Consider the following 16,511-nt stretch of genomic DNA (forward strand, 5'->3'; position numbering starts at 1 on the left):
TACGTACCCTTCACCAGGTGAATACTTCATGCACACTAACGACTCTAGGCTGGGGTCCATACGATGAAAAATCATAGAGCTGATCGTGTGCGGCCTTGCAACCACGTATCCGGACGTGATTTCCTTGAACAAATGATCAACGCCCCGAATGGAGATCACTGTCCAATCTGTCGATCGTCATGGTTCCGGCCCTCTCTTCGAACTTGCATTGAACGCATATTCCTGGACGGCATTGATTATCTACTACTTCTGTTAATTCTCCTCTTATTCAAACTCGATGCCATCTGGCATCGAGTTCCGACGTGGATGACGTTTCTAGTTCGCTGCTGGTATTGGATGTACAACACGTGCTACTACATCAACCTCTTGCTACGACGCCTTACCAACGTGTATGCGAAGAATCCAAGCTTGGACATGACGTGCGCGATGCTGTCTCTCCAAGTCATTCAGTCTGGCTTCCACAGTGCAAAGATCTGGGCAATTTGGCACAAGGCCTGGGTGATGAAGAGAACAGGTCTCACTCCATCAGGCAAGCTTTTGCGGGTGGGCGTAATGGAGTCTTTTTTGATGACACTAGCTGTTTCATTTCTTACTGGCATACACTGGAAGCTCGGGAAATGGTGCGACCGTGCTATCTTCGCATTGGTCACAGGTCTGGCCCTGGGGCTTCGCATTTGGGTGGATAAGATATCGTGGTGGGTTCTCTATGAAGTTATCTTCTCGGAAGTAGAGTGAACTAATATTGGGGGACGAGGAACGAGCATATACCACGTTTCATCGATATTCGTAATGAGAATACCTTACACGTACAAAGAGCTCACTACCCGTAAGCTCATCAAAGGTGTATACAGATGGCGTTAAATAACCTTAGCCTACCACACCCTTGACCCATTCTGCGGAGCCAACATCACTTGAGACCGAACGCCATTCTTGTTCTCCCACTTCCCCCAGTTCATCGCCATTCTACCATTACCGTCGCCACTCACCACTCTTGTGCGGTGACGAGCCATATTGTGAGTCGATACTGCCGGCAAGCTGTTCATCGGGAAGTCGGGCGCTATGACCGTCGCATTTGGATCAGGTGGTGCACTTGCTTGCCACTCGACTTTGATGGAGTTGTCTTTAGACAGCTTGACGCCATTATGCCACAGTTCGAAGGATACATCGGCAGCCCCAAGGTTGACTTTGACGACGTAGTTGATGCGATGGTACTTTGGTCCAGAGTTCCACCAGTGTCGATTTTTGAGTTTAAAGAGGGAAAGAGGGAGGGATGAGAAATCTGACTCGATCTTACAGATCGAACGGCACGCTGAGATTATCAGTATTACGCTCGTACATGTGGAGAAGAAGGTATACGTACCACTGTTCTTCACTAGAGGAAGCTGAGACTTGTCAACTTCAGTGCATATCACTTCTGTAGGGTAGATCCTTGGCGGATTGGGATTCTTGGATGAGGCTGGTGGGCACTTCCGTTGGAAACTCTTCACTATCGGATGGTCACTCGATACTGGTTCGCCCTAAGTTGATCAGCTCTCCGTCTTCAGTCCAAGCTTTCAAAATGTCTTTACCTGCTTGATGAACCAGTCGATGCAGTCCATGACGTACGTCCTCTTATCCAATGGATCCACTTCCGTCCTCAGCCCATTGTGGGCAGGGTCGTAAGGATCGTACAAAATTTTACACATCGTACCGTAAGATGCGCGACAACACCGCCACCCAAGAACCGACTGTCCAGTTTTTAGCTTCTGAACGCGATCGGCTACGTTGCCCTTGCAAACGACGAGTTGGGGATCGGGAGCGATGCGGATCTGCATATTCTGCGCGTTAGAGTGTGGCGTACTTCCAAACGCATATCGGCTTCGTAAACAGTGTTGAACATATGCGGAATTGCCGAGACCTCCAGAGAGAACGAGATGAGAGACTTGTTCCGTTGGGAACTTCTGCCGGACACGAGCCAGCTGCTTGTCCATCATGTCAAAAAGTTTAGACACTTGAGTGTCGAAAAAGATCTTTAGATCGTCTCTTTGGAAGTGTATGTCCCCTCCACTGATAGCGCATTCTCGGTTTATATACGCTCTGTCGAGCTTGGGTACCCGCACTGCGAAGGTCTCAGTGTCCATGAAAGACTCTTCCGAGCCATAGTCGCATTTTGCGTTTTGGTATTCCTTCGAGATTCGCATCTCCCATGCCGCCTGATTGATATCCATCAGACCCATCGGCTGGAGGCTATCGGCATGCTGTAGTCGCTGTAGCACCTCCTTCTCAAATAGGCTGTCGAGTTGTGCGGCTCCGATAGTGGCGCCGAACACTACGTCAATCTGTTCAAGGTTGAGAGAGCCACCGTGTATGTTCTTCACGCGAAAGACCGATAGATCCGTTGTACCTCCTCCTACGTCGCACACGAAGAGTATCTCGTTTTCCTTGAAGATACCTGGCATACTACGTGCTGTATGTACGGCAGCCGCCTCGGCCTCCGTCAGCCCAATTGACGCTGTGTGGTTGGAACATGAGCCAAACCCGGCTGCAGAGATAGTCTTCCTAAATCGCTCCACGGTCGGTATTGGCTTCCAGGTTGTGGGTACCGAGAAGATGAACTCGATTTTCGCATCTTCCCATCTGCTTGCGAGTTCGCCTCGTAGTCTTGCTTCGATCGTACGATAGAGATAATGGAAATAATCGGTGTACCTGCGTTGTTGGTAAGCTGCTTTCGAGAGTAGCCGTTCACGAACGACTTACCATTTCTCTACTTCGTGTATTTGTGGTACTTTGGATGGCTCACTAGACTTCATCCGCATTTGTTCTAGCAGGTCCTCATCAAGCATGATCTTGAACCACTCCCTGCTCTCATAACCTACACCACTAATTTCCTGTGCGGTTTCGGCCAGAAAGCCCCATGATGACGGTGTTGTGGAGTCCTGCGGGTATACGAGCAGTGTTGGCACCTGCAAAAGTTCAGTTCAGGCCTCATAGCGTTCCATCTGCTTCCTCACTTTGTTTTCATTTGCTTGTGTTCTTCCTGGCCAGCGTTGAATGTGCCGCACACTATCAGATCCGGTCGCTACATTGCAATACGCAACACCAGTGCCTATAAGCTATGTAAGTACTGCGATATTGCCAAACAACAAGACACTACCTACATGTCATCCCAAAGTCGATGGATACAACCAGATCCGGTCGGGACTGGAATTCTTCCATGGTGAAAGTATGCGTCGTAAAGATGGGCAATGCCTGGTTTGTTGTAACTATATCCTAGATAGTATAGCTTTCCGTAGTCTCAGCAACAAAAGGGTATCACTATCGAGTGTATGTAGAATCTGGACGTAGAAGACTAGTGAGGCCGAGATGCGATAGCTCTTCCTTTGGATATTGACAAGTTGTTTCCAGCTCAGCCTCGCGCTCCGATTCAGCCCCCGCGTCGAGACCGATCTGGAATGATATAGTGTGGGGCCCGCTTTCATGCCGATTCATTTGTGGTGGTGTTGCACGAATTCTATTTGGTGTGACAGATTTAGACGCAGCTGGAGCACGCCACGTTACCTTGTACCGATGACCGTTCGATAAAACTACATTCGGATCCCACACCATGCAGCTCGACACCAGGTTGCTGTTTTCTGCCTCGTTAACCTTTACCGTTTCCGGCGAAAAACAATATCACCTGAGCTTGCAGCCTGCCTCATTGTAGTACAGCTGAAGCGTGCATATCTCTGACCGGGCTGTGCTAGCGAGTAGTGGCACGAATGCCTTATAGTACAGCATCGCAAATTCAGTCGGGAGCAGTCTCTACATTTGCGCAAACTCACCTCTCTTCCAGTCTTTGTACATCTGAACCTCAAAATGGAGTTTGCGCGAAGGCAGGCATCGTCTCCATTGGCTGACGGTGTAGCAACTCCAGTATCATCAGCAACAACATTGCAGTCGACTATCCCAAGCGCAATTACGCCGGCTCCAGCATCGACGCCGATAGTGCCAGCCGAGACCCTACCTGTCAATCCACCCGATTGTGCTTGGGTTGAGTCGTTGAAAAAAAATGTATGTTCCTCAACTGCAGTAACTCCTGAGGGCTCACCATCCGTGGTGTCGACACCTGGTACGCCCGCTGTACAGACAGCCGATCCAAAGTCCACGATTTCATCCATAGCCCTTCAACCACCTCAGAATAACAATGCTACGGGTCCAGTTGACAAGCCTTCTGATACGCCACGAGCTGCCAATGGATTATCTGGAGGCGCGGTTGCCGGGGTGGCTATTGGAATGTTGATCGTCGGTTTGCTCATCGCCGGAGCCGTATTCTTCTTCTTGCTACGCCGTCAGAATAAGAAACGATACGACTCAGTCCAAGCATACCCACCACCTCATGCACTCGGCAATGGCGCTGCTGGGATCTCGGAGAAAGGCCCAACAGTTGTCACCAGCGCTTATGCTACGAACATCGATGATATGCTACCTCAGCCCGTGGCAGACGACACTATCACAGACGCAGCCCTGAAAATTCGGGACAACATCAAGAACCACGTCCGCACTTACTATCATGTCTCTCCTGTTCCGGTAGCCAGTATCAACCAGGCGGACATGGGAGAGCTAGCGGCCGCAACTGGCACAAGTTCTGCCATGCTTGCGAGCATGCTCTCGAACATCTCGACCCGAGCCGAGACGCTTCGCCTCGTTGTCGCCTGGGTTGTGCTATCTCGATGCACCGGAGAGCGTAATGAGAGTTTGTTGCCTGAAGAGCTTGCGACGATTGCCACAGCCATACCAGGAAGAGATGGTAACAATGTTGGTAAGTTTATTCTCAGCCTCATCAATTCGGCAGTGGGAGGCTAACGCCACGATCCAGCTCAGTCAGCCATGTACAGCAAATGGAAGACCATAACTGGAGCTCTGTTGCATGAACGAATCGGCCAGAACGCACAGGATCCAGCCCGAAAGCAAAGGTTCGCTGGCGCGACTGTGGATCTGGAATCTATCGTGGCGCCCTTTGTGCAGAGTGGCTTGGAAGCTCAGCGTAGCAAGAATCTGGACATGATTCTCACGCGATCGGCAAACTTCACGTTCCTACTCTTTTCACAACCTGGTACATTCCACTTTGAGTTCTCGAGCGAGCATGGGGGGTTGGTAGTGTTTCCAGGTCTGGTACAGACGATCGGAGACCAGGGGCAAGTGCTGGGGCAGTCGCGCGTGCTTCTGGAGAAGGAGATCGCAGCATGAGGATCGGGGAGATGGCGGCGAAAATGGCGTTTCAACAATAGTTCATGCAGCATTTAATGCAGCCATTGTACGGCTGAGACGCCTCTGGGCTATCGCTAAAGGTCGCGAGCTGAAATGATGGGTAGAGAGTGACAAGGCTGAGAGTCGAGCTTAAGGTTTCCTTTTGCACTATACTCCATATTGTTTAGCGTTGGTGCCACTGGCGGAAAGGAGTGTCATATTCTCTCCCGTCCAATCTGCAAGCCTTCGCGTTGTGAGACACACCACAGCCACCCGATTGTCCGATATAGATAGTTCGAAGACCTTGGATCGGGTGTTGGCTCGGTTATATGACCACTGGAGTAGTCAAACTATGTTTGGGGATGGGCGCATGACCATAGCCCGTGGAAAGAAGCATTGAGCTGCACATCCGTTCTCGAGGCACCGCAGCACAGCATGAGGGGTATGCCAGTGCCCACATGCTCAGCATTGTGGCCTTTTTTGTATTGCTTACCCAATATTGGGGGTCTATGAGCCGCCCGCCGGCGGGCTAGCATGTCCGTGGAATCGTTGTTCATGACCTGCACCCCCCACTGCAGTATGGGCATCAATTGTCGACATCGAGTTGATCTACCACCATTCGTACTAGTCAGACTTTCTTACCATGAACAGAGCGATTGGTATGCACAATATACACCAAACTCTTTGAACATGTCATGACGCAGCGCTTACTTTGTAACAGGTGTACCTACACGATCCGCTAGTGTCAGCACAGCGTTTAGGTTTGCTGATCTTGCGATACGTAGCGCAGATATCGGGAGCGAGAGTGAAGTCTTCTTACGAACTATACGGATTGTTCGTAACGATCTCTTCGAGGTTGAGCGATTAGTAGCCGTTGGCTCAGTGCGGACAAAACTTGCATATACACCCGGGAGACTTCCTTGGATCAGAAGCGCTATCGAGAACACTACCTCTGCATTGGAGGAGATCGGGAAATGGGTGGATCGCGGCGACGTCGGGCAGAATTCTAATATCTTGGATCAATCTCAGAAACTACGATTTATTCTTGACGACCGTGAACGACTAGCGGACCGCAAAAGCGAACTTATGGCGTGTCATCAGCAACTGTCGAACGTACTGAGCTTCCTCAACCGCCTGGAAGACCTACCGACTAGCAAAGAGCTACCAACCTATCAAGATACCACCTACTTCGACGATATCGTGTCGCGACATAAGAGAATAGTCAGTCAGCATCAACTGGAAGACACAACAGTCAGAGTGATGAAGGACAACAACGCCCATACGGCCTGGCGCGATGCTGCCGACAGGGCCGAGCCGATAAACAAGACCTCTCTCCATCCCGAAGCATTTTATACGCAAGATATATGGACTACGGATCCGGTGCAGTCGGCTTCGCAGCTATTGGGCGGGTATAAAGAAACAAAGTCGAGCTACTCCACGTTGGGCTACACCAACTTCGACAAGGGATACCCGTCACCTCCCAGTCTACCAAATAGTCCGCCTCCTACCTATGCATCGGCTGGGCAGCAACGTCCCCGCTCACAAACATCTCAAGGAGATATCAAGCAGCGTTTCGATACTGAATGCTTGAGACATAAAAGTTCGCGGCTGTCAATGAGGAAAGTGCCCGATGACGTATCTACGACGCCGTTAGTCCAAACGGATACATGGGCTTACATGCATCCGGGGAGGCACCAAACCATCGCTGAACTGGCAGGCGACTATTCCATGAGTGGCACAAATTCAGATGGACCTGTCAACCCCCATGCCTTTCAATCTACGATGCCAGCGCTAGCGCCAGGATCTAACGTCGTCCATGACAAGAAGACTGAGACACTGTCAGAGTTGCTAGGGGATACAAGTCTTGCTATAGAGCTTCCTGGCAGTGTTCCAATTCACCCATCAAGTCACAGCGCGCGTTTAAGTCGGGATTTATCACAACTCCCTAGCCAGAGATCGCGTGCGACTCAAAATAGTAATGGGTTTCAGACATCACTATCCGAATTACCTGCTACCCCGACACGCAGACCTATATTTTCGCATACCGTCAGTGAGCCAATCGTCATCTCCAACAAATCATCAAACCCGCTGCCAGCATTGGAGCTCGACTCTGAACCATCCCGTACGTACGTGCCCTTGAACACTCAACGCCAAGCTGCAACCAGTAGACCTTGGTCTGTGTCCGCTACATCGTCAGATCCATGGCCACCAACGCGTCGTACAGTGTCCTCACATTCTTCACCACGCATCCCTCCTACTACGGTACAATCAAGTATTGAGCGGAATCGTCCAATTTCATCACAGGCTACACAAGTCCCATACGCTAGCAACAATACTACATCAGCACGGATGAGACGTCAGAGACACATGCTGGATCTATTGGGTAGCATTGACAGGTGACATGGTGTACGACCATCTTGTTTGAATTAATTGATTTCTAGTTATATTGTAGATTGTCTTCGCAGAGTGTAGCTCCATCTTTGTGTCGCTAAACTGAATGAAGGCTTGTGGCTGTACTCTTATGACCATTCAGATTCAGAGATGCGGCTGTCCCAGTCTGGGCAATCAGACTTTTCCAACAAAGGCCTTAGCATGTCTCCAATGCTGTTCCACGTGGCCCAAAGTGACATGCAGCCCTTTGGTAGAAGACGGATCATGGCGGGTTCTGGTACATACCGCAATCTACGTTAATACTCTTCCGCTGCTTCGAATGTGCGCCATTTCGAAAAGTGGTTTGGATCAAGGTAACCCAGCAAGTCACTAGTCACACTCACCAGGCAGCTCTCAGACCTTCTCCCCAAAGCACGATCGTCGAATCATCCCATATCCTGATCAAGCTACCCCCTGTCGAAGCTCATCTTCAGTCTTCTCATTATACTGGCTTCCACCGTCTATAAGCACTAGATGCTTGAGCTACCCAGCATAATACTTGCCCTTCTCTTCTGCCCTACTCGGGATGCTCATATCGCGAATGGAACTGTGAAACCGTGGCCCTTTTTTCTAATCTGGATACGTGATTTCCACCGCAACGCCAAAGCCGTTGATGTAAACGTTTGGACATCTATAATTTCTCTTGCTTGGTTGGGTCTCCAGTAAGTGGGATAAGATGATGAAAGTGTTCAGCTGCATGTAGCGAAAAGTGAACGTCGTATCATAGTGCGCGGTGCGACCACCTTTCCTATGACAAGTATGTGCGTATTCGATGGTGGCAGTAAAGGGCTCGTCTCCTGTTGTCGTTCGCAGGAAATTGGCGATGCTGATGCGTAAGCTTTCCAAAGATGTCCTTTCCGGTACATTGAACCGCAGCTCGAAATAAACAGCTTTCATCCACCGCAGTGCTGTTCGTACATTTCTTATAGCCCTGGGAGTATTCGAAATTCCGGATGCATCCATTTCCAACCAGCGTGAAACCCTGAAAGAAATCTAGACTTGTACGTTTGATACGTGATCTGAAAACGAACACGAACGTGTTTGAAAGGTAGATGCTGGGTACGACAGCACCATAAAGTCTGGATTGTACAATGGCGAGGTTGAGTAGCAGAGATAGCAGGTTGTTTCTGGACGCGGTGAAGGCTAACGTACGCCGGCCGTGGTCGGTACAATGGTGGCGGTCGGCTTCCCGTAAATCCCAATTGCAGTACCGACTGCAACGGAGCAGTTATGACGGTGAGTAAAAGTAGCACATCTATACGGTTTGAGCATACCATCGCAATGAGTTTTGGATACACTTTCTACTCCAAATCCCACATACTAGGGCTAATGCTATCGGAAGTATGCAAAATAATTCCATAAAGACAGACAACCGGTATGCGACGTGTTGCGTATCGAAGACATCGAACGGCATGTACAATTAGGAGCCATCGTCCTGAATAGTTGTTGAAAGTGTTCCAAAGTCGGCAAGATAGTGATGGAGGTCAGTGTCACTGGCGTCCCGCGTCACCTCAGCCACCTATCTCGCACGTCCCTCAATGCGCACCCAGCTCCAAATTCCTGCTCGCGCGACATCATCGCCCGCCGTCACCCATGTCCAAATCCATCACCACGGCCACTCCACCTTAACAAGCCCTCCACGCTCCAAAACAGTACTCGCCGGCTATAACAATCGCCAATTGCGCATCCCTAAACCGGATAAAGAGAAAGAAAAGAGAAACCATCAGTCAAGATGTCAATGTTCTTCGGTCAAAAACCCCAAATCTCTTCGGAGCAAAAGATTGCGCAGGCGGAAGCTGAGATCGATATGGTTAGCGATATGTACAGCCGGTGAGTTTAAATCTTTCAATATCCTCTCGCGCATGTCATATGTCTTGCTCCAAGTCTCCCCTCCCTCTCCCCATCACACAATGCCCTTAAATACTCTTCTTAAATAAGAAACATGAATACTAACCTATCTACCCTCCTAGCCTCGTCAAATCCTGCACATCCAAATGCATAGACACAAACTACCGCGAAGCCGATCTTAACAAGGGCGAATCAGTATGCCTCGACCGCTGCGTATCCAAGTTCTTCGAGGTCAATGTCAAGGTTAGCGAGAAGATGCAGGGCGAGGCACAAGGAAAGCAGGGTGGTGGAGGTGGTATGTTCGGTGGTGGAATGTAAAAGAAAAAACCCTATATTGAGGGGTAAGATGTGGAGGATGGGGCGATATGGACATGCCTCGGAGTCTTTGTGATGGACCGCTGAAAACCAGATATTCGAGAGTGAGGACGCCTTGTTGCTCCATAAGTCTTTGGCATCGTCGGTGTCTCGAAACGAAGATGCTAAATCATTGCTTTACACTCTGCTTCGGCCTGTCAACACTTGGTCCTTCTTGTCACGGCCTCTGCAATGATATGACACGATTTGAAGGACATGTACAATACAAAGTTTATGTTTTCAAATCAATTAGTCTATGTAATAGGGGTAGCTCCCAGTGTCACACCGTACGTCTTGGTACATATATCCAGTCTGAGCAATCGATTCGACGCTCAGTCCTTCCGTCTCATTATCATCAAACAGTGCTCAAATTTGAGTCAGACGTCGTATGTGTTCATGATCTCATGCAGCCATGGCATCGTGAAACCGTAAAATCGTGTGATCACGTTGTATCGCACAGTCGTTTTGTCGTGGTATTTTTCTGATTTGAGAGAAGGGTCAATGAAAGGAGGGGCGTGTGGTAGATAATCGCCATTTAAGAGAAGCCAGACGAGCTAGATCTGTTCGACAAGATCAGATCGTAAATGCAACTCATACGCTAATGCTACGTAACAAGCACTAGACAATGGCCAAAGGTATCCTGTAGCAAATGACACAAATTGTGGTCCAAGACATACTGAACTTTGTAAGTTTTTGGTCTCTGATAGTAGCTGGGAAATCCAAACTACCTTTAACGTGTTGTACGCATGCCTGAAAAAATCCCCCGACGCGTCTCTTCCCCAGTTCCATTACGAACAGAACCAGGAAGAAGATTTGTAATGAGTTTCATGGACTGGGCATCGATGTCTGCTCCATCCAGTAGCGTGTGCAACCGCTTGAACTCAAGCTGGGCCCGATCTGCATAAAGCTCTGCATCGCGGGCACTCTTCTTCGCCTCCAAAGCACTGATGTTGGCGTTGCGGGAGTACTCAGCAGCAAGGATGATGCACTGTTTATTTTGTACTGTCAAAAGGAGCTCTTCCAACATGATAGAGCGTAATCGGAGAGTTTCACATACCTCTGCGATCTGCACGTGGCGCAGACGCTCTGGCGAGTCTTCAGGCTGTGCATCTATGCGGTCGACGATGTCGTGAAGCACTTCATCCGCATGACTTCGCCTTTGAGGCATTGCTTCTTGTGCTGGAGTGGCTTTGCTGTTGTTGTCGAAAGTGGCGAATATGCCCGCTTCGATGCTCTTCATGTTGATGGCGTGATCAGACTCAGTCTCCAATCTCGACTCAGTCTTTCTAGGCAGATGGACCTTGGATAGACTTTTAGAATCGCGCATGACCTTAGCGAGCGAGCTTCGCGTAGCACTCATAAACCCTTGCTTAGAAGCGACCGTCTCTGGTGTTTTGGCGCGTGCCCTCTCGCGATTGAATATGCCGCGAATGTTGCGTTTAGCCATGATTTTCGTCACTAATGTCTCCTTGCCTTGATTCTTGGAAGGGGTTTTGTCTGTAGGGGAAGACGAGACCACAGGTATGTACGGCTGGCGATGCGACGGACAGCTCTTAGGTGTTCCGCGGCCCAATGGACTATCAATGCTAATCGATCTGGCTGTCTCCGAGACTCTTGGCTTAGAAGGTCCCTGGGTGCGGACAGTATCGCGTGAATGCTTAACTCGAGGCAAGGATGGTGAGTTCAATTCAGCGGTGCTGATGTTTGGGGTTGAGTTGTCGTTGCTTGGATAGTTGATTGAACTCAGCGAAGGACTGGCATTCTCCAGAGCTGATGTTGTCTTTCTGGACTTGCTCACGCTGAGGAAGTCATCGGGTCCGGGTACAATGGTAGGCTCGGATGTTTCCTCAGACAGTTCCTAGATTAGCTGTCAATATCGTCATGTCAAAAGATAGAGATTGCATACCTTATGTACTTCTACAGAACTAGTTGGCGGCTCGGGTGCGTCTCGAAGCGGCGGAGCAGGTGGTTTGGGCTCTGGCGTAGGCGTTGCAGGCCTGTCTGAAATCGGCGAGACACTTCGTTCAGCAGTCGAAAGCACCACTGATGTCCTGCTGATAGTTGTGATGTCTGGGATAGTCGAATACACTGACGAGGGCGATCTGGGAGAATTGGCATCTAGACTGGGCTGCCTCGGTGGCTGCATCGATCGAATGGGGCTGATTTTAACAACGGGACTTTCATTTACCGTTAGCTCTTTCGTACTTGATACCGGTGACGCTGTCGTGATCCTCAACTCCGCTCGGGAAGTCGTCGTTTTGGAGATGCGGCTAGTGAGAGCGCTGAAAGAACGCGTCTGAGTAGTACGTTCTAGTAGCATCGTAGGGATGGCAGGTACTGCTGGGATGTAGTCGCGCTGGCCGAGAATCACTGCATCGGCATCGCCAGAGATCGTAAGAATGGGACCGGTTCCTGAGCTTGAGCCTGAACCCGATGAGTGCCAGGAGAGTCGTTTCACCCGGGTGCTCTCATATCCATTGAGGGTGGTTTGAGAACGAGAATTGATTGGGCTCCGCGTAGGGAGCGAGCTCCTCTTCGAGCTCAGGCGAGGAGGGATGTTCTCTGGGCGCATGACCGGCCACTCCTTCAGCGTCGGGCTTGGGGTAAAAGCGTCCACCAAGGTTCGCGAAGCCTTTGGAGGCGAGTTGGGATCTATCACCTGAGCGACAGGCGGACTAGGCAACGGTTTGTCGCTTTGAGGGCGACGAGGGAGTCGCGAATTGCCCGTAGGCGTCGTTGTTGTGCGAGCTGTAGGCGACATCACCTTTTCAGGCAATGCCCCCCTCGCCCCCACCGAGGCCGGCCGAATACTAGGTATCTTTGATTTGTTAGTAGTGGTCATGTTTGCATATGTTGACAGCTTCTTGAAACTGTCAAGAGGTCACAGGCAGAGGTTTCGGCACGTGTCGGTATGCGGGGTGTTCGACGGTGAAGTGGGAAAGCGCCTGGAAGTTTTATTGTAATTGCCAAATTCTAATCTCTGTGCACGGGCGCGTCTTCTCGTAGACAAGCAGTGATGGTGAAAGAGGAAGTCCAGGCACGTGCAGTGCAATCCTACCCTTTCTGGCATCCCGGGTAGAGATTACTCGACATTTCATAATGAAGTTGGACATATTAGCTTCTATCCCTAGTATTTTGGCCATATTACATGATAGTGTAGTGTTGATGTTCGACAGAAGAGGAGGTGTGGAAGTCGCGATGTGTGAGGTCATCAAAGCTTGGGCCACGTTCCGTTTGCAAAGAGGCCAGCGCGACGCGTCGGATGCACCAACCATTGTATTGCATGATAGACGACCAACTCGTTTAACACTCATTTTGGTATCATGGCGAAGACATATAAGCAAATGAAGGAGGCCTGGGTGTCTGGACACACCGGGAGCTCCGTGGCAGACGTTAATAGCGTCTCGCTCGCAATGCCTGTACCGTACACACACCCGCTACTCAAGCAACGAACCTTTACTGACTGCATGCATAGCTGAGCATTCTACTTTGGTCGGTCATACAGTCGCGCATGCGCCTTTTCACACCTTACACACCACCTGCCTTCTTCGTTGACTTCCTGCTCAACTGTGGAGCCACGTTGTTCGCGACTACCATATACTCCTCTTCGCCATGGATTCTGAACCTACTTCTACTGCTACCGGCAATCACCCTTTACGTATTCGAGAAGCCGGCTCCAGCGAAAGATACTCCGCGACCACCGAAGATCAACAAGACTGAAAAGGACACGAAGCTCGACGCACTCCCCGTCAAGCCGTTCATTACGAATTACCGTGGTGCGATGATGGTCATTACATGTGTTGCCATCCTGGCAGTCGACTTCCGCGTCTTTCCTCGGCGCTTTGCAAAAGTGGAGAACTGGGGTACTTCGCTCATGGATATGGGTGTGGGATCCTTCGTCTTCACGGCTGGAGTAGTGTCTGTCCGGGCGTCTCTCAAAGAAGGGGCTAGCCGTCAGCCGCTATGGAAGCGCCTCACAGCGTCGTTCAGACATGCTATCCCCCTTCTTGCCCTAGGTACAATACGGCTCATCTCTGTAAAAGGACTGGACTATGCTGAACATGTCACCGAGTATGGTGTACATTGGAACTTCTTCTTCACCCTAGGCTTCTTGCCCCCATTTACCGCTCTCTTCCAATCAGCCTTTGACTTGGTGCCGTCCTATGCCGTTCTCTCTTTTGTCCTGGCTGCTGTATATGAGATTGCATTAGACTGGACCTCGCTCGGGTCCTTTATACTAGTCGCCCCACGGACCAACCTGTTTTCTCAGAACCGAGAAGGCATATTCTCATTCTTCGGCTATCTCGCCATTTTCCTTGCAGGACAGTCTTTGGGTGCGTCCGCACTACCAAGACAACAGCCCATCGCAAAGAACGCATCGATCCAGACCAAGCTTCAGCAGTCTACTTTCGGAAAGCTGATCATGACCTCCGTGTTTTGGACGGTTCTGTTCTACTTCTCAACTAGCTACTATGGCCTGCGACTCCCCGTATCGCGACGTCTAGCAAACCTCCCCTACTTCCTCTGGGTGTCCTCGTTCAACAGCTACCAAATCACCATCTGCTACGCCATTGAGAGTTTTCTCTTTCCAAACTTGTACAAAGCGACAACCAAAGAAGAGGAATCTCGGAGGAGTAGGGACGCTACCAGCACTGTACTCTATGCTTACAACCGCAATGGTCTCGCAGTCTTCCTTGTGGCGAATCTACTCACGGGCCTTGTCAACATGACATTCCCGACCCTGCACATGAGTGTGTTCCAGTCCATGGGGATACTGGTCGCGTACATTGCTACTGTGACTGCGGTTGCAGTGGGCCTTGATATGTACAACCTTACCATAAAGCTATAGGCTTGTTGTCTGTATACCAGTGTAATACAATAGCATTGACAATCACTCATAACTTGGGCGGTACACATGTTTGCAGACTGCCAGGGTTTACTTTAATATGCTACATATTTACCGAAACACGAAAGAGTTGCAATCGTCCTAAGTTGGACTGACTCACACAATAGCTTCTTGTAACTGAACAATGGGAATGTATATTACTTCGCCTCACATAGCACCACCTGTTTGAAGATCGCCCATCATAAACGTACGAAAGCGAGATCGCTGCATATCTGTCACACCTTCTCTGGATCATTGATGCCGCCGTTCGTGATGATATAAGTTGCCTCCTTCTCCGGCATGTCTGCAATAGTGTATCAGTGTGTGTAATGGTTACTAATGGATCATGACATACCAGGAGAGTCTTGAATCTTGGCAACTCGCTCTTCACCCCGACCTTTGCGAAGAAGAATCCTCGTAGCGGAAGCGTGGGCGAGGATGTGACCACCAATTGGCTTGCGGCCATCTGCACCAGCGAAGAGAGCGCTTGCTCCAGGATCACTCTGGACTTGGTTTGTCAAGAGCACAGCCACGTTGAACTCTATGTATCGTCAGACGACATCGAAGTAATCCAGGGATCTTTGGCGTACCTTCAGCGACATGCGTCAACTTCGAGAGGAATTGGTTCAGCTTCTGCTGCCGCTCATTGAGTTCACCGCGGCCCGTGTAGTCGACACGAAAGAGAGCCATGATACTGTCGATGATGAGCAGCCGATACTTATTGCTGACAAAGAACTCGGCGACTTTGTTGAGAAGTTCCATCTGATGCTCCGAGTTCACTGCGCGAGCATAGGTTATGTTGTCTTGGGCTATAGACTGTCAGTGAAAATACTGGCGGGATTATGAGGCTACGTACCAGTCTCAGGGTCGACTCCGAACCGCTCTGCGATCTGGGCTATTCTCTCGGGTCGGAAGGTTCCTTCGGTATCTACATTGCTGTGAGAAGAGTTCGAAGGCAGCGGCATTCAACCTACCGATGTATGCCACCTTGCCTTCTGCACCGCCCATATCCTTCGGCAGCTGTGCGATAACAGACATGGTATGTGACAGCTGAGTCTTTCCGCAGCGGAACTCTCCGAAGACCTCGCTGATGCTCATCGTTTGGAAACCACTGTGAATTGTTGGTGTCGATGCTCAGAATGCGAACTGGAACGGGTACTTACCCTCCGAGAACAGTATCGAGCGCCTTGCTGCCAGTGGAGATCTTGATGACACGCTTACGTAGATGTCCAAGCTCATGAGCAGTCTGGAAGCCTCCTCCGGAAGGCTGTGCTGCATGTCAGTGATTCACCCTCAAGTTTTGAACGGGTGTAGTGATGTACCTGGCATTTGGCGATGGCATCCTTGACCTTGTCGACCTTAATCTCACTGAAACCTTTGATCTTCAATAGATTGCGACGAGTAGCCGAATGTACCGATGCGATCGTGTAGTAACCATTTGACTTCAGCTTCGAGATATCGACAGCACCGATACCATGAGCCTGGATGGCATCAATATCGACAATGAAACCGTCCTGTGTGTGATCAGCCAACATTCATCCCTGTGCAGTAAGAGGCAGTCACTCACGTCGTTGTTCGAGTCGTCACTGGCAACTGAAGAAGCACCCATAGTAGCTGCTGACGCGATATAAGATGAAAGAGAACGATACGAGTGAAAGTATGAATGCTGCGTGTGGGTGCGACAGATGGAAAAATGAGAATTTGGAGGATGCAAGAAGAAGAAAGAGAAAAGTCTGCAAAGGTGAGGCGGCGACGGAAGGCACCACGGGAAGGAGCACTGAACTCTGTT

The 16,511-nt window shown here is 50.1% G+C and overlaps 6 protein-coding genes across 6 annotated transcripts; 3 read left to right on the forward strand and 3 right to left on the reverse strand.

The window, feature by feature from the left end:
• Positions 1-872: 872 nt before the first annotated feature.
• ALTATR162_LOCUS301 (uncharacterized protein) lies at positions 873-3,195 on the reverse strand (the record flags this gene model as incomplete). Its single annotated transcript, XM_043307894.1, has 6 exons — positions 873-1,309; positions 1,361-1,517; positions 1,569-2,685; positions 2,737-2,942; positions 2,991-3,085; positions 3,138-3,195. The coding sequence occupies 6 exons, from the start codon at positions 3,193-3,195 to the stop codon at positions 873-875; spliced, it is 2,070 nt and encodes a 689-aa protein (XP_043163829.1).
• Positions 3,196-3,834: 639 nt separating this feature from the next.
• Positions 3,835-5,205, forward strand: ALTATR162_LOCUS302 (uncharacterized protein; the record flags this gene model as incomplete). Its single annotated transcript, XM_043307895.1, has 2 exons — positions 3,835-4,777; positions 4,835-5,205. 2 exons carry the CDS (start codon positions 3,835-3,837, stop codon positions 5,203-5,205), a joined length of 1,314 nt encoding a protein of 437 aa, XP_043163830.1.
• Positions 5,206-5,848: 643 nt separating this feature from the next.
• On the forward strand, positions 5,849-9,801 carry ALTATR162_LOCUS303 (uncharacterized protein; the record flags this gene model as incomplete). Its single annotated transcript, XM_043307896.1, has 3 exons — positions 5,849-5,864; positions 5,927-7,327; positions 9,638-9,801. 3 exons carry the CDS (start codon positions 5,849-5,851, stop codon positions 9,799-9,801), a joined length of 1,581 nt encoding a protein of 526 aa, XP_043163831.1.
• A 590-nt stretch (positions 9,802-10,391) lies between these two features.
• ALTATR162_LOCUS304 (uncharacterized protein) lies at positions 10,392-12,409 on the reverse strand (the record flags this gene model as incomplete). The annotated part of the gene is made up of 5 exons (XM_043307897.1): positions 10,392-10,513; positions 10,566-10,587; positions 10,634-10,825; positions 10,895-11,695; positions 11,744-12,409. 5 exons carry the CDS (start codon positions 12,407-12,409, stop codon positions 10,392-10,394), a joined length of 1,803 nt encoding a protein of 600 aa, XP_043163832.1.
• Positions 12,410-13,160: 751 nt separating this feature from the next.
• Positions 13,161-14,686, forward strand: ALTATR162_LOCUS305 (uncharacterized protein; the record flags this gene model as incomplete). The annotated part of the gene is made up of 2 exons (XM_043307898.1): positions 13,161-13,256; positions 13,313-14,686. 2 exons carry the CDS (start codon positions 13,161-13,163, stop codon positions 14,684-14,686), a joined length of 1,470 nt encoding a protein of 489 aa, XP_043163833.1.
• A 272-nt stretch (positions 14,687-14,958) lies between these two features.
• ALTATR162_LOCUS306 (uncharacterized protein) lies at positions 14,959-16,331 on the reverse strand (the record flags this gene model as incomplete). Its single annotated transcript, XM_043307899.1, has 8 exons — positions 14,959-15,026; positions 15,078-15,263; positions 15,313-15,531; positions 15,579-15,650; positions 15,697-15,833; positions 15,886-15,989; positions 16,045-16,236; positions 16,290-16,331. The coding sequence occupies 8 exons, from the start codon at positions 16,329-16,331 to the stop codon at positions 14,959-14,961; spliced, it is 1,020 nt and encodes a 339-aa protein (XP_043163834.1).
• Between the last annotated feature and the right edge of the window lie 180 nt (positions 16,332-16,511).

This window comes from Alternaria atra (assembly GCF_907166805.1).
Source record: "Alternaria atra isolate CS162 genome assembly, contig: 20, whole genome shotgun sequence".
In the NCBI taxonomy this organism is placed as follows: Eukaryota; Fungi; Ascomycota; class Dothideomycetes; order Pleosporales; family Pleosporaceae; genus Alternaria; species Alternaria atra.